Consider the following 25691-nt stretch of genomic DNA (forward strand, 5'->3'; position numbering starts at 1 on the left):
GCCCATCAATGTAGACTGGAGAAATAAAATGTGGTACATATACACCATGGAAGACTAGACTGCCATATAAAGGAACAAGATCATGCCCTTTGCAGGGACATGGATGGAACTGGAAGTCATTATCCTCAGCAAACTAATGCAGGAGCAGAAAACCAAACCCTGCGTGTTCTCACTTATAAATGGGAGCTGAACGATGAGAGCACATGGACACATGGAGAAACAACCCACACTGGGGCCTGTGGGGGAGTGGGAGAAGGAGAGCATCAGGGAGAATAGCTAATGGATGCTGGGCTTAGTACCTCGGAGATGGGTTGATCCGTGCAGCAAACCACTATGGCACATGATTACCTATGTAACAAATCTTCCTGGACATGTACCCTAGAACTTAAAACAAAAGTTGAAGAAAAAATAAAAATTAATAAAAATTTTGATTTATTTGATGCAGCATTATCATTTTTTCCAATGTAAAACATCACTCCATTTTAGTGGCAAAATTAAGTATAGTATATTCTGAATTATATTCTGTAATATATGCTACTCACCATCATATTTCAGTCATTTCTGCTATAGAAAAAGGTCAAATAATGTGAGGACTTCAACATGGTAGACAAAAGATTTACCTATGGCTTTAGTGATTTTGCGTAATCGTATCTTTAAGATAAGCCTGAATTTAGATGGATGATAGCATCAATATTATATTTGTCCAACTTAGCAAAGCAATAAATATGTGGTTAATATGCATGTACTCTTTTGTTTTGAAATTCAGTGTGAGCTTTTTTCCCCAAAATAAAATTTTCTGGGCTGAGATCCATTAAAAAATGATTAAGCCAGTAAATGGAGAAAAGAATTGCAAGAACAGAGCGAATATACTTATTTAGTCGACTGATGAGGTTTAGGTTTGGCATCAATTATCAAAAAATAAATCCCAAGTTCTAAAGCTACCTGTTATACAGATGCTAGCTCGTGAGGGAAATTAAGGGTTAGAAAAGCAAAAAACAGAAACACTCCTTTCAGTCCAAAGGTGATCACTAGTCTCTTAAAAATGGATTTAGAGACTATCTGAAATCTGAATTTAGGGAAAATTTCATTTCATCTTTACATTATGTAATCAGCATTTTAAATTTCTTTCAATCTATAGTAAATGCTGTATTTTCCAGTTTTTTCACTCAGAATCCTGTGGAATAAAATTTAAAAGTTGATTTTATGTTTTGGTTTATTTTTATTTTTTATTTATTTTACTTTATTTTATTTTATTTTATTTTATTTTATTTTATTTTATTTTATATATTTTCTTAGACAGAGTCTCACTCTGTCGCCAAACTGGAGTGCAGTGGCATGATCATGATCTCAGCTCACTGCAACCTCCGCCTCCCAGGTTCAAGCGATTCTCCTGCCTCAGCCTCCTGAGTAGCTGGAACTACAGGCGTGCGCCACTACCCTCAGCTAATTTTTGTGTTTTTAATAGAGACGGGGTTTCACCATGTTGGCCAGGATGGTCTCAATCTCTTGACCTCGTGATCCGCTCACCTTGATCTCCGAAAGTGCTGGGGTTACAGGCATGAGCCACCGTGCCCAGCCTATGTTTCGGTATTTTTAAAATTCCATTCAGTTAGAGAAAATGGAAGAAAAACTTGTAGGTAAAATTGTAGTTCACTATCTCCCCCCAGTGTTCTTCATGTGAATTTACATGTTTGTTTATAATTTTGAAATTCTTTTAGTTGTGTTATCTGCTAACTTTCGTGGGGCCATTCTCCTGTTCTGTAACATAACTGCACATTTTAATTATATTTTAATTTTATGTTTAGATTTGGAGTCACACTTTAGGATGTGTTAATTTAATTAATGTAAAATATAAAACTTTAAAAATTATTTTAATGTTAGCATTAAGCTTATAGTTAAGTCTACATATAATAAATTGATGTCAACTGTACTGTGACATGCTTAATATTTTAATACCATGAAATTAAAGCAAAGGATTATCATATAAGCATGGTCCCCTAAAGTAAACCTCTTTATGCAGGCTTACGTAAACACAAATCTAGACAGCTTTCATTCTACATTATTTCCATATATGCAATTTCTATTTGTAAATTGTTTGGTACTTGAAATAAAGCAACTATCTTGATTATTAGCTAAGATTTATACTCCTGTTTACTATGATTTCCTGACAAACATATACTGGTACATAAATTACTTTACTAGAAATGAGAAATCTTAGGCTTTAGTCCTACCTCTACTACTTGTCCTTGGTAAGTCATTTCTGGGCTTCAGGATAATAATGCATGTCTGTGTTGTAGGGTGATGGGGAGAACCAGAGAGGATAATATGCAGAAAGCACTCAGCACAGGGTCAAGCTATGTCAGGGCTTGATGAATGACAGCTGCTATTAGTAATGTAACTATCATTATTATTATCAGTAACATATATCGAGTGTTATCCAAATAGAAAAGGTTGTTATTTAGGAAATGTGCTTTCCTTTGCTTTTGCTGTTTTTGACTCATTGCCATACTGTTGCTGTTTTTCCTCTTTTAGTCATTTAAGCACTTCAGAGTTCAATATGAAATGAAGAGGAAACAGATTGAACATTTAATACAACCATTATATAGAGATGGTAAATTGTCACTTGACCAAGCATTGGTAAAACAATGTTGGGATAGAGTGACTTCCAGGGTAAGTTCTTCCACAATTAGTTTTATTGGGGTTTGATAAATTCAGAAGAGAATATTTTTCATCATCTGTTTCTACACAGTGATATGACAACAGGTTCTACTGCCTCTGTCTGAGGCTAGAAAGACTTAACTAGGGGAGAATCTTTGCCTCCTTGTCTGGTTTTCCTGGAAGTTAATGGAAGTCTTTGGTTTAATAGCTATTTTCTTGCTTTGGCTTCCGTGTATGTGATATCAGCCATTGACTCGATGATAGATTAAAATCTTGAGACCATCTGAATCACTTCACACTTTACACAACTTCCTTCTGGGTGGTTTAGAAGAGGTGACTCTCTGGTCTTGTAGCAGATTCTCCAGAATGGAACCACGGCAGCTCCTCGTATTCCAAAACCATGTTTCATCGAAGTTAATGACCTTCCTGTATTGACATACAGTTTTATATTCTTTCATTCAAGCATCTCTTTTCATCTGATTGATTACTCATCTGAAGGAAAGCTGCTCAGTATCTTTCATATTCATATTCTTTATGCTTAAATACCAAGATTTCAAGCCCCCGGAACTCTTCTATCACTAATAAGAATATTTGTCTTGAACTTACCATATGTTCTTTATTTTTTTTAATTTTATTTTTGTGATAGTGCCTTGCTCTGTCACTCAGGCTAAAGTACAGTGGTACAATCACAGCTCACTGCAGCTTCAACCTCCTCGGCTCAGGCAATCCTCCTACCTCAGCCACCCGAGTAGCTGGGACCACAGGCATGTACCACCATGCTTGGCTAAATTTTTTTTTTTTTTTTGTAGAGATGAGATCTCACTATATTGCCCAGGCTGGTCTTAACCTCCTGGGTTTAAGCATCTCACCCATCTTGGCTTCCCAAATTTCTGGGATTACGAGAGTGAGCCACTGCACCCAGCCTAATTTTTTTTGATAGTCTCATTTTTTCTAGTGACTCCATTAAAGAATAGACTAGTTCCTAAGCACCTCCACTCATCCCACCTGGCATTCTAGTGAGCTAGGAAATGTGTCTGAGAATTGGGTAAAATGGAAGAGATGGAGAGAAGGGTAGATAATCATAGGATTATAGAAAGAATCCTTTAAATCCATCTTTGTCCACAGCTGCTTAGATAACCCTCATTTTTCTGGACTTGCTTTGATCATGTGGGAGGTTTTAATGGGATTCTCATTACGATGACCAAGATACACATCAGCCAAGTGTATAACTGCTGCATCCTCCAAGCATGTCAGTAAACCTGATCCCTTCCCTTTCAGCAAAAGCCACACTGAAAGTCAGTGGGTGCTTTATGCTACTCCTGTAAGAGGAAAATTGCTTACACTTCTAATAATCTTCCATGTTTAAGATGTATTTTGAGTTTCCTCAAAATTTGCTTGTAACTGTAATTTTCTCCCCATCTCTAAAGTATCAAACTCAGAACACAGACATTTGCTTATTTGATATTTATTCACTTAGCCTGAAATCATTAACTTAAAGCTTTATGTATGGTTTCCTATTATTTGGGGGTAATTTTATAAATTGTCGTCTGTATTAAAGATATTTTACTTTTCTGCTTTTTAAATTTTAGCTCTTTGACTGGCATATGCAGCTTGATAAATGTCTTCCTGCACCTCTGGGCACCATAGGTGCCTGGCTGTACAGAGCGGAGGTGGCCCTGAGAGAGGAAATCACCATTCAGCAGGTCCACGAGGAAACAGCAAACACGATACAACGGAAACTTGAGCAACATAAGGTAAACATTCTGGTTGGAAAACCTTGCAGCACAACAGCCCTAGTGTGGTCTGGAGAGGTAGCCTAGTTACAACCTGACCTGTTGGGAACGCCGCAAGTATTCATTCTACATGATCAGAGATGTCACACCTTCTTAGAGTTCTCTAATTTGAATGTTTCTTTCTTACACTGGTTAATGACAGTTCCAGTAGGTTGATTTCCTGAGATATTTTCCATACCTGTGTGGTGTTTTTTTCATCTGCAGCTATCTTGGTTATTTCTGTTGTTATATGTTATTTTTCAAAAGATAAGCACATAGATGGTATGCATCTACATTAATAATGTGGCAGGCCATTGGCTCCAGACCTCATTTCTGCCTCCATTCTCAAAGGCAGGCAGGCAAAAGTTCTTATGTCCTGGTGCTGGGGGGTGGGGGTGGAAGGAATGGAGGCTGTAGGAAGTGGTGGGGTTAGGCTTTGATGGTCTCTTAGTCATTTGGGACATTTTAAACTTAATAAACTTAATATATGATGGTATAGTTTCCAATATACTTTCTCTTTGTGTTTTGTGATACTACAGGCCTAACTAAAAATGCTGTTTTTCATTAACATCACATTAACGCAATCTTGCATTTTATACATTTGAATTCGTATACTTCATTTTCTGTAGTGTGGTGAAGTATTACTGCGTATGTGAAAAACAGAGATTTCTGCTCCTGACTACACATGGGCAATATATAGCCCCATATATTTTCTGCCAAATTATTGATATTTTTAAAAAAATTACCCCGAGGAAATATACTGTTCTATATCTAGACAAGATCATAAAGCAAATCTATGACAGATTTTATTTTATGTCTCTCTGGGGCTTTACTTTTGGAGCTAGAGATACAGAGACACAGAGATACGATGCCATTGCCAATCTTGGCAGTTTCAACTCAACAGACTCAACCTCAGACAAACTTATCGAACCCGATGGCCACGGCAAGATTTGATGGTCTGCAGAGGCCGTCACTCGGGGTCCTGCCTCCATTTCTTCTTGGCCTTTTCCCATACTCAGTGCCTTCAGACACTTTTAAAGTTGCTGATCATCTCTTAGCTCCTCTCCTCCCCCAACCAGCAACACAAACACACACACTAAACTCTCTGTCATCTGACTTCTCAGATGCCATGACTTTGGGGTCTTCTTCATCTGTGCAGATACTCACATATAAAAGCTGGGCCTGCTTGTCTGTGCCTTAGTGCCCTAATGTGGGGGCAGCGATGCCATAAGGGACCCAGAGTTCAGGCCTCGTATGAGATCAAGTCACAAGAATTTTCCTGGGATTGAATCAGGTTAAGGCTTCTCAAAAGCATAGAAACACCTGGGCCATGTCAATTTTGAGACCACCCCAGTATATTAAAAATGGAGGAAAGTGTGAAAACAATGTTACACAAACAATAACATCTTTAACAAATTAGCAATGAAGCTTATATAACATACAATAATTTTTTTCATGTAAAACTTTTTAATTTAAACTTTTTTTTTTTACCTTAACTGGCATTTATTTATTAATTTTAAAATTTTAGATTCGGGGGTACCTGTGCATGTTTGTTACATGAATATGTTACATAATGGTGGCGATTAGATTCTAGTGTACCTGTTACCTACATATGAAACTATTTTAATTGATGTAAATATTTGATACAAAAGAAGTCACTTTAGAATTTTAAATGAAATGTACAATGTATATTAATTGGGAGTTAAATACATTAATTCAGCAAATAGGCATGGTAGCAAATATTCCTACTACGCGCAGGTCTTCAGCTCCAGGGCAACAGGTGAGGGGCACAGACAAGGTCCAGGCATTTGTGGCGCCTCCAATCTAGAGGTCTGAGAAACATCTACACAGTTGTTCTTTATATAATACCCTTAACTTTGACTTCAATGTCCCACCATAGAGAAAATGCCTGACAATGTAACTGCTATTTACTAGTTCATTATAACGGTTTGTAAAAATATTAATTCAAGGCACACTATAGACAGTAATGTCTCCTACGGGGGAGTGAGTCCTAAGTCGGCCAATGCACATGCTGTCTGCATGTTTCCATGGCTATATGATTTCAGGCCCTTCATGAGCCCTTCTAGCTCCCTTGAGAGACAGAGAGAGAGACAGACCCTGTGTCAGCCCCCAAGAATACAGCTAGAACAATCTGTCTGCCAAAGGCTAGTGAAGAAGGCATAAAAACCAGACATGAAGTGAGTGGGTCAGGGAGAGATCGAGGGACAGGAGTTGGAGAAAATGGTTATCTGAGGCAAACAAACAAACAAAAACCCAGAAAGGGCTAGACTTAAGAGAAAACCAAGGAATGTAATAAAGAGATAAAAGTAAAAAGCAGAGGTAGGTAGGGGCTCAGGCCAGGTTCAAGGTGAATATTAGAATGATCTTTTTATTGAGGTAGGAACTTTTGCTAGGCCTGGGCATGGGTACTTAAAGTAGCTCATAAAACAATTAAATTGTCAATTTTAAGATCAATTCTCATTTATTAAAAAATATATATTAGAAGACTATAATAAGCTAAGCTTTGAGGATGAAAAGTTTGAATTATTATTATTATTATTGTTGAAATGGAGACTCGCTTTTTCGCTCCCAGGCTGGAGTGCAATGGTGCGATCTCAGCTCACTGCAACCTCTGCTTCCCAGGTTCAAGTGATTCTCTTGCCTCTGTCTCCCATGTAGCTGGGATTTCAGGCACCTGATACCACGCCTGGCTAATATTTGTATTTTTAGTAGAGATGGGGTTTCACCATGTTGACCAGGCTGGCCTCGAGCTCCTGAACTCAAGTGATCTGCCTGCCTCAGCCTCCCAAAGTGCTGGGATTACAAGTGTGAGCCACCACGCTTGGCCAAGTTTGACCTATTAAAACAACTAAAAATTATAAGTTTCCTCAATGGCACTAACTCAGTCCCTTGATTTGATGTAACACCTCTATGCTGGTATATTGGGCTGACTTGAAGATGCAATAAATTGGGAAAATCACAATTTAGGACTCACTGATGCATGACCAAAGTGTTTGGGAATATTGTCTTCCCATCTTGGTCTAAAAAGTAATTCTGATTTTTGTCAAGAAAACTTGAACAGGCTATCAAAGTTTCAATGCTTGGTTTTTTTCATTCTTTTTTCATTCTTCACAACTTTTTAAAAAACAACACAATTTTCAACACTTAATGCATAGGCAATGCTTGCAAGTTGGATTCAGATCAATTTTTAAATGTGTGTTTCCAAGAGTTCACTTTGTGAATGGTTCTGCCAATGGTTTTGTTTTACTATTTCTGAAAAATTAACATATATATGTATGTATATATTAGAACATATTTATTCTGCAAAACATAGTGTACCTGTATTATCTCTTCTGTTTTCCGGTTACCCTAATGTTCAGTTATTTATAAAAATAACAATAACCACAGCTAACTATTATGGAGGACTTAACCATGTTTCAGTCCTTAACCATGTTAAGTGTTTGATTTTTACCAAACACTTAACATGACGGATGTGAGATAGGTATTATTATCCTCTTTTGCTGACGAGGAAACTGTAGGCAGAGAGAGGTTAAGTGACTTGCCCAAGGTCACATAACTGATGATCCAGGTTGTCTTCAGCACTAGGCTTAAAACGTGACCACAAAGCTATTGCTTATCATACTTGTAAAGTGATTATACTGACTAATTTATTATTCTTAGTATTGATTTGGCAAAGTAAGACTTTCAGTCATAAGGAATCGTGAAAGTAGCCATCAGGCTGTGCCACCTGCTACACATCCTTACTGCAGTTACCAACCCTACCTAGGTCACTTTCACTCCTTTCTTGAAGATTTTATTTCCTGGATGACAATGCATGCCATAATTCTTAATAACTTCAATAACCCAGAGATGATCCTCCCAATATCGTGACCTCTCAGGTTCTTGACCTCCTCTTCCCCCAGGATCCTGTCCGACACCCAACCCTAGCCACTCACTCCACAGTCATAGCCTAGAGTGCTCATCACCAGTAAATGAGACCCCTCCACAAGCTCTTTGTCAAGTACCTTCCTCTCCAGTCAGACAAGGCTTCATCTCCTCAGTGCCCTATAATCTGTTACCCTACCATCTTTTCACTGCATCCTGTTCTCTTTACCACCTCCCTTTGTGCTCTGCTTAAATGCAATATAAAAGCCCCACTTGTCCACATCCTCGCTTGCCTTGTCCACATTTCACTTTGTTTTACTGTCCTGGTAAAAACACGATGCCGGTGAAAGCCAGCTCTCTGCCTAGTTGATGCCCACACACTCCAGTCAGATGTAGCTGACTGTGGCTGGAGAAAAACACACCCCCAGGCTCGATGACTAACCCAAGTGGGCCCTTAATGGTGCCTGGCAATCAGAAGGCATTTCCCGACTCCATTCCCTCTTCGTTTCTGGGACAACTATTTCATATCTTGTCTCTTCAAACCTTCCACACCTCCTCCCCATCCTCACTCTTAGCTGATGACATTACTTCCTTTTTCTTTGAGAAAATAGAAGCAATCAGAAAAGAATTTCCACCAGCTCCCACGGCCACATCAACCCACCTACTTACATCTGTGCCCGAATACGCGCTCTTCACTTCTGTTACTATGGGTGAACCATCTGTGCTCTGGGCCGAGGCCAACCTCTCTATGTGTACATTAGATCCCACCCTCTCTCCAAAAGGTAATTCCTGTCCTTCCTCCCTTCTATATTTTTTTCTCTTTCTTTCTTTGTTGGAGTTTTCTCATCCACATACAAATATGCTGCCATTAACTCATCTTAAAAAGTCTTTTTCTTAGCCCCACTTCCCCTTCTAGCTACTGTCCAATTTTCTTCCTTCCTTTTACAGCAAAGCTCTTTGAGAGACTTGGCTTTGTTCTCTTTCTTCTTTCTAAATTCCCTTCTCTCATTCTTTCTAAAAACCATTCCAATCAAGCTTTTCTCTTGCCATCTACCATGCCACGTTTACCAGACTTTGCCTCGTTCCTCACCCAACGGCCAGTTCTCAGTCGTCTTACCTCACCTGTCACAAACATTTCCCTTAGTTATCCCTTTACCCTTGAAAGACTTTCTTTAGGGCATGGCGGCTCATACTTGTAATTCTAGCATGTTGAGAAGCCAAGGCAGGAGAAGCACATGAAGCCAGAGGTTTGAGAGCAACCTGGTCAACCAAGTGAGACCCTGTCTTTACAAAAAATAAAAAAATAAAAAATTAGTGAGGCATAGTGGTGTATGCATTTATCATCACCTCAACTGTTACCTGTTTTAATCATTTATCTTATCTTTTGCTTGATTTTCTACACTATAATGTCAACTCTATGAAAGTGGGAATTGATTTTTTTCACTGTTGTCTCCCCATATTCAGGCTCTCAAAATTGCGATTGGGTCAATATTGATAATGCATACTTTCTGAAAATGTGTACATTTGACTAAGTTCAGAATTATTGGCATAAAATAGTTCAAAATACTGTTTTATATATTTTGTGGTATTTTCTGTGCCTGTATATTTTCCCCAATATTGTTTCTTTGAACCGCCTCACTTTCCTTAATCACACTTTGGCATTTGCTCTACAATATTCTAACCTTCTTTTTTCATCCATTTTCTTTTCTGGTTCCTTTCTTCTTCTCTCTCTTTCTTTCTTTCTTTCTTTCTTTCTTTCTTTCTTTCTTTCTTTCTTTCTTTCTTTCTTTTTCTTTCGTTCTTTCTTTCTTTCTTTCTTTCTCTCTCTTTCTTTGTTTCTTTTCTTGTTTTTTTTTTTTTTTTTTTTTTTTTGTGTGTTTGTTTGTTTGTTTGTTTGAGATAGGGTCTGGCTATGTTGCCCAGGTGGGAGTGTAGTGTTGTGGTCATGGCTCACTGCAGCCTCTGCCTCCCAGGATCCAGTTCCCTGATCCTTCCACCTTAGCCTCCTGAGTAGGTAGGACTTCAGGCATGGGCCACCACACCTGACTAATTTTTGTATTTTTTTGGAGAGATAGGGTTTCACCATGTTGCCCAGTCTGGTCTCAAACTCCTGGGCTCAAGCGATCTGCCCACCCTCCTGAAGTGCTGGAATTACACGCATGAGCCACAGCACCCAGCCCCATTTTTTTTCCGCCAAAGGAATGACAGTATTTTCATGATATGGATGCTGTGTGAGAATAGACTGGGTTAGGAATGGAGACCAGAAGCCAGGGTACCGTTTCAATCATCCAGTTTGAGTGCCTTGAACAAAGGAAGTAGCTGTAGAGATGGTGAGAAATGGACAGATTCTGAATACATTTTGAGGGCAGAACAATTTTCAGCATTAGATACATACTGTGAAAGAACAAGAGTCATAAATGACACTATGATTTGGGGGCTATGCAAGTGAAAAAACAGAGTTTCTATTGATTAAGAATAGGAGACAATGAAGTGACTTTGGGAGGAAAGCTAAGGAATTCAGTTTGGGGCATGTTGAGTCTTTTCCTCATCCAAGAGGACATGTGGAGTAGGCAATAGGTAAGAGAGCTCAGGAAAGAAGTACAACCTGGAGATAAAAAAATCAGAGTCATTCGCATCTAGACGGATGTTTAAAGCTCTGAGACTGGAGAAATTAAATAAAGAAATATATACAGAGAAGAGAAAGGGACCAAGGTCTGATCTTGGAGGGAATCCAGTATTAAGAGATTGAAGAGTAGAAAAGCCAGTAAAAGTCTGAGAAGGAGCAACAGTGAAGTTGGAGGAAATCCAGCTACAGTGTTGTCTTAGAAGCCATGGGAAGCAAATGTATGGAGGATAGGGTATTTTCAGAAGAATCGTCACAGTGATCCTTAAAATGCAGCTGAGATAATTCCACCAACCTGCTCAAAATTCCCAGCTGGCTTCCATTATCAAAACACCACAAGTTCTTATAAAGACCATTCCTGCAGCCTTTTCCCTTCTTTACCCAACAACCTGCTATAACACTTGCCTCCTTTGCTCTATCTCATTTAGAGAGGCATGTTGATAAACCCCACAGTGATGTTGATGGTTCAGGTTCTCCTTACAGTCCCATTAGTTTTTGCTGTATATATTTTGAAGTTTAATGGGCATGTTCAAGTTCAGGAATAATATGCCTTCTAGAGAGTTGAAAGTTTAATCTTTATGCAATTAATTATAGATGGTTTCCAACTTATAGTGATTCAACTTACAATTTTGACTTTACAATGGTGCAAAAGCAATATACATTCAGCAGTGACATGTGATATGATATTCTTAAGTGAGGTATTAAATGTTTTGTTATAAAATTCGGCTTTATGCTAGATAATTTTGCCAAATTGTAGGCTAATGTGAGTGTTCTGAGCACATTTAATGTTGGTGAAGCTGAGCTATAATGTTTGGTTGGTTTAGGTGTATTAAATACATTTTTGACTTACAATATTTTCAACTTACAATGAGTTTTATTGGGATACAACCCCATCATGAGTCAAGGAGTGTCTGTACTTATAATGCTTCTGTTCTGAAATCCATTTTGTCTGATATTAATACATTTATATCAGATTTAGTATTTGCCTGACATGTGTTCCATTTTATTAATTTTAACCTATCCATGTTCTTAATGATTAGGTATATCTTTTGTAAAAAGAAGATAGTTCTATTTTGTTTGTTTGTCCAATCTGATAATCTCTGTCTTTTAACTAGTAAATTTCTACTTTATTCACATTTATTTATTATTATTGATATACTTGAATTTGTTTCTGGCATCTGAGTCTTTGCTTTCTAATTGTTCTACTTCTTCTTCTTTTCTACTTTCTTGCTATTTATAAGTTGATTAAGGAGGTTTTGTTTTTGTCTCCTTACTCATTTTTCTTATTCCATGGTTTTATTTCTACTAGCATGAAAGTTATAAACTCTGGTTGTACAGTATGATTGCCCTTGAAATTTGACCATAGATACTTAACAAAATTGAAAGTTAATCAATATCTAAACCTCCTTTTATCAATATAAGGAATTATAAATACTTTAACCAAACCACTCTCCTTTTTATCTTACACATTGTTGTCAAGTATTAAATTATTGACATTTTTCTAGCATGATAAGTTTGTTGTTTCTGCTGGTTCTCACTCATGGTGGCTTGTTTCCTGTGGTTGGTAATCTCTGCTTTCCTCCTATTGTATTTGCATTTGCTAATAACCTGGTCATGTTAGCCCTCACTGAGGGTTCTGTTAAATGGAGGGGATCTCGTTTCAGTGTCCTCACCCTGTTCACATTCTAAGACTCAATCTCTCTCAGCAATGGTGTAGATATTTGTCCAGGACAATCTAGATTTTTCTATTTGCTTTTTGCCTACAGATCTGTGATCTAATTTTTGGGTCATGTTTTACTGAGAATGGGGAACCTAAAATATTTCACTTACTTCCTATGTACCCAGCAAGGTGAATTAAAATCATATATTTTGCCCAGCATCTAGCTGCTTTATTGTGAGAAGGCCTTTCAGACTAGTCAGTGACATCATGCCAACTGACGAAGTTCTTTTTTATTTTTATTTTTTGAGACGGAGCCTTGCCCTGTTGCCCAGGCTGGAGTGCAATGGCGTGATCTTGGCTCACTGCAACCTCCACCTCCCAGGTTCAAGCAATTCTCCTGCCTCAGCCTCCCAAGTAGCTGGGACTACAGGTGCACGCCACCATGCCTGGCTAATTTTTGTATCTTTTGTAGAGACAGGGTTTCACCATGTTGGCCCAGGCTGATTTCGAACTCTTGATCTCATGATCCACCAGCCTCGGCCTCCCAAAGTGCTGGGATTACAGGCATGAGCCACCGTGTCCAGCCTAAGAAGTTATTTTATCATATGTGTGAACATGCTTTTGTTTGAGTAGCTTGTAAAGACTTTTTCAACATAGTAGATATTTTAAAACTGTCACAGATCAGAGCTAGCTGGGGTGATAACTCCAAGTGTGCCCTGCAGTCACTTGGGAAAGTTTCAGCGCAACCACAAGCTACAGCAATGTGTCTGCATGTGATAAAGGAGTTAGAGCATGGCTAGAACACTCATCATCAATAGTTGCTCTAAGAACACCCACTTGTTCCCTGCCCTCCCGTGATGAGTTCTTGGCTTCACATAGTACCCTCCCTTGAGGCCATGGGAAGCAAACGTATGGAGGATAGGGTCTTTTCAGAAGACTCGCCACAGTGATCCTTAAAATGCATGACTTGTGAGTATCTCTGTGCTTACCTACAAAATCGAAGCAGGTCAAAATGTGATCATAGCAAAATATATCAGGATTGAAATTGTTTGGCCCTAAGGTTTTTCTACCGTGTTAAAATGTCATATGTGGACAATCATATACAAACCTTAACATTTTGATTTATAATAGAAAACTCTTCACTTGCCCCATAGTCAAGTGTGTCTCTTTTGATTTTAGGCTGGTTTTGCTACTAATTTCTCTAATTAATCCACTAAATTTTGGTATGAGATAAAAATATTAATTTTAATGTATTATTTTGGTGGTCTAATGTCTTACTTTTTCAATGAGTGACGCATTGTTAAGTACTGTATTTATTCTGCCATCAGGACACAAACTAAGCTCTAGAAATTAAGGCATGACTCTCCCTTCACCTAACTCCTTCTTTGCTTCTATGTGAGAAATGAGTGAGGGAGTGTAAAATACATGTATGTCTTTTTAGAAATTAGTTTGTAAGTGACGAAAAACACAGCAAACAAATCAAAGCAGATTCAAATTAACCTAAATAAATAAATCAAACCTGTGGAGTTCTATGCAGTCTATAATGAATATTTATTAACATCACATTTAATCTTCCCACTGTGTTACCTATGGGGTATTCCTGCACTTGTTCAAAATTTTCTAATCAAAAGGGTATTTCAAAATATATTGTAATATGATTGACTTACTTTAGATGGCAAGCAAATATCACTTTATAATAGTGTGCATGCATTCAAAATAAAATAACAGTAGAAAGCCTAATCTCTTTTGCCATTAAAGGTTTCAATTTGTCATGCTTAGTTTTAAGCTTTTAAAAACCAACATATCCAAAATCAAGAAAGGCGAAAAATACTAAAATCATTTCATAGCAGTAATTACATTTTCCATGGGATCATGTGCCTTTAAAACGTCTGAATGCATTGCTGTGCAAGTGTCATGTGTGTTTAAAAGATGCATAATTATTAGATGCAGTTCCAGCATACTGTTTTAAGTACAAGCACCCAGCTCCTGTTGAAGGTAAGAGCCTTTGACAGGCACCAAGCTGCCTCTGAATGTGGCAACAGGATCAAATTGTTGAATACATTGACTCATCGGTGCAGGCTGGAAATTATGCTTCTTAGCCCTCTGTGAAGCATGTTTTTCATTTTTTATTTTTTTTTAAACTGTATCTTAGGATCTGCTTCAAAACACAGATGCCCACAAAAGAGCATTCCATGAAATCTACCAGACCAGGTCTGTTAACGGGATTCCAGTGCCACCTGATCAATTAGAGGACATGGCCGAGAGGTAAGAGAATATCCGCATTTAAATGAAATCTCTTTTTAAAACGCTAGGTGGATGTTTTTTACATTTCTTTTTTTTTTTTTCGTGATTTTTTTTTTTTTAACAGAGGTGCCTGCCTTTGGTAAATAGAAAGTGGGCTCCCATAAGACTTGCTAAGAATGCCACCATTCTAATGTATTATTAACGGAAAAGAGTGAACCTGAATTTATCCACAGCATGGAAATCACAGAAATGGTTTCTTCAGAGGCTGTATTTTTGTTCAGTACTGTAAGGAACATTATGTAATATTGCAAAAACAGCTTATAAAAGAAACAGACGAGAGATGTGTTGGCAGGGGAAAGAACTAAATCGAATATTTCAATCATTCATGTTTTGCTTTTAAATCCAGAGCTAGAAAAGGAATCAGAGCTCCAGAAAATGATCAGCCAGAGTTAGAAGAGCTTGTGGCTGCATTCTATTTAAGGCTGACATGTAACAGGTTAAGTAAGCATCGGTTCTGTTACTATTAGTTACATTCTCTAAATTCTCCATTTTATTTCTAGGTTTCATTTTGTTTCCTCCACATCGGAGCTACACCTAATGAAAATGGAATTTTTAGAATTAAAGTACCGTCTGCTCTCACTGCTGGTTCTTGCAGAATCAAAGCTGAAGTCTTGGATCATTAAGTACGGGAGGAGAGAGTCAGTGGAGCAGCTTCTACAAAACTACGTGGTGAGTCCCCGGTGCTTTGACAGAGAATTCCGATGAGCCATGGATTTAGCAACACAGTTCAGTTTCTTTGATGCTGTTACTTTAATCTTGAATTTAAACATAATGATAGCTGTGTGTTAAATGGGTTAGATATAAGTTTATGAGCTTTTCGGAATTATCTGAAATCTAAACCTATTTCTTTGGAATTTTATTATTTAAAATCCCCTAGTTCAGTTAAGTTTAATGCTTTGCTGCATTAATCATATGAGACCATCCTGACTGGCTTTATTGATTTTTTAAAAAAGTTTTTGTATTGCATACCCACATTTTTTATTGGAGGTCACCATTTTAGCTACATTAAAATACTTAAAGATTGACTACCTGTGTTTTAAAATTCAACTATGACTACTTTAGAATTATTCTCAAGTGTCCAAATGGGAACTATCTATTTTTTTAGATTGTGTCCACTGTGTCTTTTTTTATCGCCATTCCCTGAGCTTCATTGCCCCTTGTGTGCACCCAGGAAGAGTAACATTTTGTCTGTGAATCTCTGTACCAACTTAATTTTTAAAGATTATCTCATATTTTGGGCTATCAATATAGATAATTCTATGTTTACTAGAATCATAGACCTGCATTGATGAAAGAATTCGTTTGCTCTGTAACTAGCAGTTTTCACTTGCATGTAATTAGTGTATTATAGTTACTAAAGACAGCTTATTTCTTAGTTAATTACACATGCCCCTCCTACAAATTAATTTTCAATGCAAAGTTGCTCATAAAATTAATGTTAATAGAGTATCTTAGTCTTGTACCATTTCATTTATGTTTAAACACAAATTCTATGATAAATCAATGAACTTTTAAAATATAAACCCATTTATAACTTGTTTAGTCACAGTGACTCTATAACATGTTCTGCTTGAAATACTTATTGAAACCATATTTTCACCGAAGCATCTTAGAACCATAATCTATTTTGCTACACTTTAATTTCATTTTCTGTGATGAGTGAACAACATATAGTTGAGGGAAAAAAAATGATTTAACTGCTTTACAGTAAAATCTTTCCCTAGATTTACTAAAATTGTCTAGGAAACATTTGTTCCAAAATGCAAAGTCTGTTATGTTCCTTAATTCATTTTTAGTTATTCTGGAAAGTTATGAAAAAACTTGATTTTTAACTTCAAGCAATTACGTTAGTTCATCAAATATGAAATACAAATGCATGTATATTTTCAGATTTAGTCCTGCCAAATGATACCCTCTCTGCCTGGTATTATTTATACCAGATACAGTCTTTGTTCTGGATATTTCAGAACAGCCAATCAGATTTAAACAGCTAATAAGACTATTCCACCAGGTTAATGTTCCAACACAATGATGTTAATAATTGTCTTTGATTTTCTCAAATGGTATGTGAATAAGGAATTATTATTAATGATAAAAACATTAGTACTCCCTGCCTACTTCATAAAGTTAAAGACAAGTTCACTCAACTGCTAATTCCAAACTGCTTTGTAATTTTTACAACTACTCATAAAATTGCTGATTATCCTACATGTGTAGACTGCTTTAATGAACATTTCCTAGTAGTCTCATCTGCTACTGAAAAATACCTACTTATGACTCTGTTTCTTTTCCATGAAGGGTTTTAAGGTAATTTTGTTTAATAGTTTTGATAACCATGGAGTGTGGAGCATTTCCCACGTGCCAAGTGTTTTACATGCATCATCCTCCATCTCAGTGACAGCCCTACAGGCTGGGGGTTTCACACTGTTTTAGATACCAAGGAGCCAGTGCAGAAGCACTGAGGCTTCATAGGCTCGAGTCACTTGCTCCTGGCGGCACATGCTCCAGGTGGTAAATTGTGGAATCAGAAATTGAATCCATATCTTTCCAAATCAAAAACCCTTGAGCTTAAGTGCTATCACAATCTAAAAAAATAGTAAAAAAAAAAATTTTAACTTAAAAGATCAAATCATTGATATGATATCTTACGCCTTAGTGATCTAAAGAATGCGACCTTCACACAAATATCAGTTTGATTTAATATTGGTCCATACCTGACAATATTTTACACTTACGTACCTGTAAGTGTACCGTCAAAGCCTGATAGTTGCTGTTATTTATGAATGAGGCAGCATGGTTGTAGTGGTGGGGAAATGATGAAGTGCAGATACCAGCCACTAGAAATGTGTTTGGTCATGGTTTAGCTACTGAGTACCCATGTGTCTGGGAATAACTTAATTTCTAGAAAACTTAGTCTTTCCCAAATGTTTAAGAATGATGATGATGATAATAACAATAATAATAATAAAATGGTAGGAATTTTTCTAGGGAACAAAGACTGACATATACTGTTTTTATTCTATGTTAATACCTCATAAAACCTGTCTTATCCTTTTAGAGTGTTCTAGCTCACACACACCTGTAGTCCTAGCACTTTGGGAGGCTTAGGTTGAGGAGTCACTTGAGGCCAGGAGTTTGAGACCAGCCCGGGAAACATAGTGAGACTCTGTCTCTACACCAAATTTTAAAAATTTAGCCTGGTATCATGGTGTGCGCCTGCAGTTTCAACCGCTCAGGGGGCTGAGGCAGGAGGATGGCTTGAGCCCTGGAGTTCATGGCTGCAGTGAGCTATGATCTTGCTACTGCACTTCAGCCTGAGCTACTGAGTGAGACCCTATTTCCAAAAAAAAAAAAAAAAAAAAGTATTATAGTAAGCCAAATGCTGCTACCTCATCTAATAACCAAAGTAATATTCAGGCCGTAACGTTTCCATAATTATATTTTCCTTAGTAATAATTCTTACTTCAGACTTATCCATCCTGCAAAAAAGAAAGAATACTTTTTTTTTAAGTGTTAGAGAAAGAGAATGTACATCCTGAGTGCTTAAAGAATTCTTGGAAAATACTTCACAAATACTTGCCGTCATTAATCTAGGCCACGTGCCATCGGTAAGTGATTGCATGCTCTTATGCAAATCAAAAGGTAATTGGTTTAGTCCTTGCTGTCAGAATTGTTGACAATGACCAAAATATGTGCTTCCATTTCACTATGGAAAAAAGAGGCTAATATTTCAATCTTTCACATGAAAGAAAAGTAAAAGAGCTCTTGAATTATGGACTGTGTGAATGCAGCAAAATATGAATATTCATTTTATTATTCATAATTATATTTTAATGTAAATAGTCTTGATAAACCTCTCCTCAATGTTAATATTAAATATCTTGAATTATCTGGCATAGCTTCATTCAAGGGAAATTGATGAGCTTCATATTTATTATATTTACACTCATCTTGTGAAAGCAGAAATGCAGTCACTAACACTAAAGTTAAATACCAAAAATAAGCATGCCACTTACTTTTCTTGAAGCATCATCAACTTCAAAAGTCCCCTGACTAAAATGGCTTATTTGTTGAACTTGGGATCCAAGTTTCAACCTTATTTTGAAAGAAATAAATGAATCTTGTTATTATTATTTTAAACATGCATTTGTATTTACTTTTGCATTTTTCTGACAGGTGTGTCTAAATAGCTTACAGTAAAATGGAGATTTAGCAATTCTGCTACAGTGGTTCGATAGACAAAATAATCCATATTGCTGAATGCATTTACTCCACATTCAGAAAAAGAAGGACCAAATTAAATGGACCAATACAAATTTAAAATTAAAAAAAAGTATCTTTCTTTAAAAATTAATCATCCGGTCTTCCTAATAGTCAAGTTCAAAAATATATTAATGAGTGTCTACGGCATTTATGAAACATTCTTTCTGAAAACATTCTCCCCTCTTTCCTGCCTTGTGGACTAAAAATTAAATTGGAAATAAGCTTTTCTCACTTGCTCATTTTTAGTTATTTGGTAAACTTCTCTAGCAAAAGCATATTTAAGTCTTCCTGTGCACCACAGGCACTATTTCCCATTTCTTTGGCACTTAGAACAATTGTTTTGCTCTTAGCTTCTTGAAATTTGCACCAATATTAAATGCAGACTTTTTTTTTAAACTTTGCCAAATATAATTATTTCTTCGATTTCTTACACAGTATCTCGAACATTAGGTATAATTTTCCATTTTTGATCAAATAATGACTTGCTTGTTTAGTTAAATTATTCAAAATTTAAATTCTAATAAATTATTCTTTTCCCAACTGGATTGTAATAAGAAGATATAAGGCTAAATAGTGAATTAATCAGAATATTGTTATCTGACTTCATTCTCAAACAAATAAAATAAAGCCAATTAAAGTTATTGAATGTAGTATTCATCCTGGAACCTCTCATTCCAGCTCACAGCTTTCTCTATTCACTTTATCCCTGAAGAATAGTTAATTCATAAGTAAATGCTTTATAAACATAAAGTGATATGAAATATGTTATAGATACAATTTTTAAAATGTTGTCTCAAAACTTGATAAACATTTATCAATAAAAATCCAGAGATTTGTATGAAATTGCTATATGAATAATGTTTCCTCTGCACACAAGTGTCTTGCATCTCTAGATGAAGCATTCATCAGCATGCTATACAAGAATTCAGCTGGTTTTTGAAGGCTAATTTTGTATTTATGACAGTGACATTTATCAAGTATTTTAATAGATTCAAATCATAGGAACTCATTACACTATTGCAAGAAATTAAAGAGCCTTTGGTGATACGCTGTTAACTATAATTGCATTAATTTTCTACTTTCAAGAAGTAAGAATAATCTTTGAAACAGGCATTATTTTATATTTCTAAAAGTGAACAATAATAAAAATTTACCTAAGGAGCTTTTTGTATATTCTCAATTTTATAGTATTCACTTGCCAGTAGTGATTCTATTTTTTATATATATATATAAAAATTACAGATGATATGTAAGCATGTCTTACTGTAATTTTTCTATAATAGGTCATTGAAATGTGAGACCATTGATAGCATGGATAGAATATGTAATTATTTCCAATTTTTCTACTTACTTTTTATTTTACAGAAAGTATTTGTGCACTGTGTGATTTATTTATAATCTGGAGTTCCTCAGAGCAGTCATTCACCAGGATTAATGTTCAAAGAGCAAGAGAATTCCACAGCTGAAACACAGTGGGACACTTTAAAATGTTCTTCTAAATTTAGTGCTTTCTAAATGTTAGACCCAAGTTCTCTGGAGACATTTCTGGTTCTTCAAAAAGCACACCCTTGGTTGGTGAAGAAATAGAATGTTTTCTCAGTCCTGAACTGGGTTAGAATAAAAAACATGGAATCAATTTATGTGTTCAGAATGATCTTAGGTAATTTGTAGCAGTGGAATTAATTTTATATTTTCAGAAAGAGTGAGATTAACAAATTTGGGTAAACTATGCTTATAGTTATACTGAAGAAAATTGTCTTTGGCATTCCAGATGAGCCTAATGTTTGTTATCTTCTAACCATTCCTCCTTTTCTAGTCTTTTATAGAAAATAGCAAGTTCTTTGAACAATATGAAGTGACATACCAGATCTTGAAACAGACAGCTGAGATGTATGTCAAAGCAGATGGTTCAGGTAAAATATACTACATAATTTGTTGCAACGTAGGCTGCAGTAGAATTTAGAGCCTGCAGGTTTCTATCTGATCAGGTCATTCTTTCTCTCCGTGGAATTTTTGTGTGACCTCGCCATTGGCCAGGAGAACACATACTGAATTCAGTTCCTTTGGCTTTGTACAATGCTTAACCTGCATAACCATACTGTCTCTCTCTCTCTCTCTCTTTCTCTCTCTCTCTCTCTCTCTGTGTGTGTGTGTGTGTGTGTGTGTGTGTGTGTGTGTGTGTGTGTTCTCTAAGAGAGAACAAAATAAGCTTTCATTTTCTAAATTGCATCTAAGGATTAAAGGCAAAAACATAGAATAAGTTGAATATTAACAATCAAGTAAATGAGTGTAAAGATACAATTTGTAAAATACATTTGTTTTCAATTTGTAACTATGTCTGTCGAATTTGTTGGAAATGACCTCTGGCATTTGTGATGGATACTACTGCACACCAATGTATAAGACCATAGAAAAAAAGGTGTGGAGGATTTAAAATATGAGATAAGTATTATAATTGGTTTTATCTGTTTCAGTGGAAGAAGCTGAGAATGTGATGAAATTCATGAATGAAACCACTGCTCAGTGGAGGAATCTCTCAGTAGAAGTTAGGAGTGTGAGGAGCATGCTGGAAGAAGTGATCTCGAACTGGGATCGCTATGGCAATACAGTGGCTAGTCTGCAAGCCTGGCTAGAGGATGCTGAAAAAATGCTCAATCAATCAGAAATTGCCAAAAAGGTAAAATTGGTTCATGCGAAAAGACAAGACATTTGCTGTATGTCAAAATGAGATACTTTTACAGCATAGCTCACTAGGGGTTCTCATATATTTACAAGTGTTACTCAAGAATCTTGACTTTGCCTGAAAAGTTGCACTTTCAGGTTAGCAATAGACCAATAAATACACTGCTTAATAGAAGCCGATGGAGGGTTGAGTAAATCCAACAGGCAACAAAGGGAAGGGCAGTATATTATTACACTGAACTCTGCCTATAAAGGGGAGTGACCAGGGCCCCAGCCTTCGTGGATTTCCTGATTTAAGAGAGGATGAAAACAACTTTGGTTTGTTTTCACATAGTGCTGAAGCACATACTACTGAATCTATATGAGAACATACACCAGTTGAACAGCTGGACCATGACATTTGTATCTCGTTAGATATTCTGGTTTGGATTTTATCAACCCTTAAGCAAGGGTCTCATTCTGGGTAGGAGTGATTTCTTTTTTGGCCAGTTATAAGTGTATATGTGTGTGTGCCTGCGAGAGGTACTGTTTTATGTTAATGTCACTTATATGTAAATATCACATGAAATGGACTGATTTCTGCTTATATACTTCCTAATGAAAGCCTGGCATTTTTACATGGAAAATCAATTTATATGTAAGCGATACTAAAAATGCATGCATTAGAATTGCCACATGCCATCCAAGATTGGTTCATCTCTTATTGTTTGGGCAAGTAGATGTATCACTTTTAAATGTTTTACTGTTCTATATTTCATGTAGATCAACTATTCTTGTGTAGCTGAGGGAGGCAATAACCATGTACCCATATCGATTTTGGCTTTTCTGATTAGACTAGCAGTGCCCTAGTAGATGTCATCTGTGTTAATTTGATCCAAAGAAATATAACCACCAGAAACAGAAGTGTTCTCATCTATTTATATATGTAGGAAGTCCTCCCACACATGGCTTATGAAATGGATTTTGAATTATCTTTGGTATCCTTGTTTTTCACTGTGATATGTGTTGCGTGTGTGCACGTGCACAGATACACTTTATTTAAAATGAGTTGGAAACTGTTTCATTGCCAAGAGGGAACCCTTAAATAAACAAGAAAGTGTGTTATTGTACTAAGTGCTCCTGACTCAGATATCTAATTCAAAATTTTTTTCTTTGATGGTTTATCTTCATGATTGCTAATTATCTTAATGTACTGCATTGAAATTTAAAAATCAAAAGTAACAGGTCAAAAGAAATTATTAAAGAAAGCTATTCTTTCTTTAAAAAGGAATAAAAGCCCCAACTTCACCACCACACGATCTATGCGTGTAACAAAATTGCACTCGTACCCCATACATTTATACAAATAAAAAAGGAAGCTATATAATTCCCAAATGTATTATGCTTTTGTATGACTCTAGCACTGATATTTACTAGCCTGAAAGTTATGCCCAGGTCTCTTACACTTACAGAAATTCAGCTTTTTAATCTGTAAAATAGAAATAACAGAAAGCGGTCATCATGTTTTGTTTTGTCTTCAGCAGATGATATGACACAAATGTTCTTTTAAAAAAGACAGTATCTCTAGCTCACATTTTGAAACTTTTTTTTATCAAAAATATGTATTTTTAAAGAGATTTATGTTTTATCTTAAAATTCACATGAACATTAAAACAAAAATATTTTTCCTACTGTAGTCACTTTCATATCAGTCATTGATATTTGGTTTAAGGTTTACGATATTGTGCATTCTTTATTGTTTAGGATTTTTTTCGAAATTTACCTCATTGGATTCAGCAGCATACTGCCATGAATGATGCTGGCAATTTTCTAATTGAAACCTGTGATGAGATGGTTTCCCGTGACCTGAAGCAGCAATTACTGTTGCTAAATGGGCGGTGGAGGGAGTTGTTTATGGAAGTCAAGCAAGTATGTCTTTCAAATCTATATACACCTCAAACGTGTATGTGTTACAAATGTGATAAGTAGTCTGTTTAGAGAGAATTCTATTTTTAGAGCACGGGTTTGTTAAGGCAAAGCATGGATATGTTTAAAACCGGTGTGTTTTATGGTTGATGATTCATTCTTTTCCATGTATAATGGAGGAACATTACAGAAATGCATTAGTTTGATTAAGGATTATGTTGACATGTGGCACCTACTTATATGGAATGATTCTTGTTTCAAGTCATATTTCTTCATTTTGGTGCTAGTTTCTTTTTTTCTTTCAAACTAATTGGACTTACTTCAAATTTATCTAAAATGAGAATCAAGGATTAGAGTCTTTCTTACCAGATAACAATTCCAGAAAATATGTGAAAGTAAAAGTTGTTGTTCCAGTGGTCGCAGCTGAATGGCTTTCACGATGTTTCCGCCTCCCTTTCCTTAACAGTATGCTCAAGCTGATGAGTTGGACAGAATGAAGAAGGAATACACAGACTGTGTTGTTACCCTGTCTGCTTTTGCAACGGAAGCCCATAAGAAACTTTGTGAACCCTTAGAAGTCTCTTTTATGAATGTCAAGTTATTAATTCAAGACTTGGAGGTGAGGGGTTTCTGAATCAAAATGAAAAACCTACTCTATGGTGAGAAGAAAGATCAGCAAGTTTATTCAGATCATTGCAAAAGCTGTTTCTGTGTCTCCTGAGCATCATTTTGACATGTCTGTATGTCCCAATTTGCACCTGTCAGAAAAAAATGCATTGAACGTAAAAAAGACATGTCTTGATCGTGTAAAGTAACTTCAAATTGTTTTTCAGTTTGGAGATTTTTCTTCTACAACCAAATTATAAAGTACTAGGAAAAAACAGGAGACATCTATAGATAGCACCTCCACCTAAATACTTTCAATAATAAAGGATTTTTTGCATGAACTGTGGTATTTGCATAATTTGAATAGCCTGCAGCTCTCAAAAATGAAGTAGTGGAAGAATTTTTAATGACATGGTAAGATTTTGCAACACATTGTTACATGAGAAAAGCGAACAACAGTATCATTCTTTTGTCTTTGTAAAAATTTAAAAATGGGTATAAACACAGGAAAAAAAACTTAATGATATGTAGATAAGATGTTGGCTTTGGTTTTTTCCTGTGGGAGAAGACTGTAAGTAATTTAAATTGTCATTATCCTAAGATTTCTAATGTATACGTTTTTATAATGGCAATGAGTTACTTTTTTTTTTTTAAGAAAACCAGTCTAATTTTTAAAATCAGAATTGCCCCACCTTTTAAATATACATTTACATTATATTTTATATTTCCATACTACATTAACATGGGGTTTGTTTTGGAAAGTACAAAGATTATTTCAGCTCATCCTGATGTTTTGGTCACTTTTAAAGAAAGTTTTATTGACTATATAATATTACCAATATTTATTAGTAATGAAGGGAAGCAAAAACTGGAATCGTCGAAAGTTTAGTGTAAGTATTGGATTTTATACAGTGCATATTGATCTTTGTTCTGCCTTCTGTGGAATCCTGAAACTAAGAGGAAATGTGTCATGTGTGAATCTGGCTGTTTCAATGATTCATGCAGGATATTGAGCAGAGGGTGCCTGTGATGGATGCCCAATACAAGATAATTACAAAGACAGCACACCTCATTACCAAAGAAAGCCCCCAAGAAGAAGGAAAAGAAATGTTTGCAACAATGTCAAAGCTCAAAGAGCAGCTAACCAAGGTGCGGAAATAATTTAATGCACAATAGGCTGTGTGCACCAACAGTGCCTTCAGCTTGCTTGCTACCTCCTTCTCCCCATGGGCAAAGTGTTTACTTGTTAACAATGCTTTTGTTTCTAATTGGGATTCTTGATTCAGTAACTTTGTCATGAATTAAAAAAAAAATAAAACTATGATGCTGATAC

General features: G+C 36.1%; 1 protein-coding gene across 15 annotated transcripts in view; it reads left to right on the top strand.

The window, feature by feature from the left end:
* SYNE1 (spectrin repeat containing nuclear envelope protein 1) overlaps positions 1-25691 on the top strand; it is a 527413-nt gene that overhangs the window by 157155 nt on the left and 344567 nt on the right. For 14 of the 15 annotated variants that reach the window (XM_008007617.3, XM_073022337.1, XM_073022331.1 and 11 more), the window contains 9 exons: positions 2533-2670; positions 4248-4412; positions 14751-14863; positions 15403-15571; positions 20982-21078; positions 21640-21842; positions 23591-23755; positions 24219-24371; positions 25364-25507. In XM_008007617.3, the coding sequence (XP_008005808.3) occupies positions 2533-2670; positions 4248-4412; positions 14751-14863; positions 15403-15571; positions 20982-21078; positions 21640-21842; positions 23591-23755; positions 24219-24371; positions 25364-25507 (1347 nt within the window). Of the gene's footprint in view, positions 1-2532; positions 2671-4247; positions 4413-14527; positions 14594-14750; positions 14864-15402; positions 15572-20981; positions 21079-21639; positions 21843-23590; positions 23756-24218; positions 24372-25363; positions 25508-25691 lie in introns of those variants that run through there. The other variant, XM_008007623.3, reaches the window with a different exon arrangement.

This window comes from Chlorocebus sabaeus, chromosome 13 (assembly GCF_047675955.1).
Source record: "Chlorocebus sabaeus isolate Y175 chromosome 13, mChlSab1.0.hap1, whole genome shotgun sequence".
NCBI classification, from domain to species: Eukaryota; Metazoa; Chordata; class Mammalia; order Primates; family Cercopithecidae; genus Chlorocebus; species Chlorocebus sabaeus.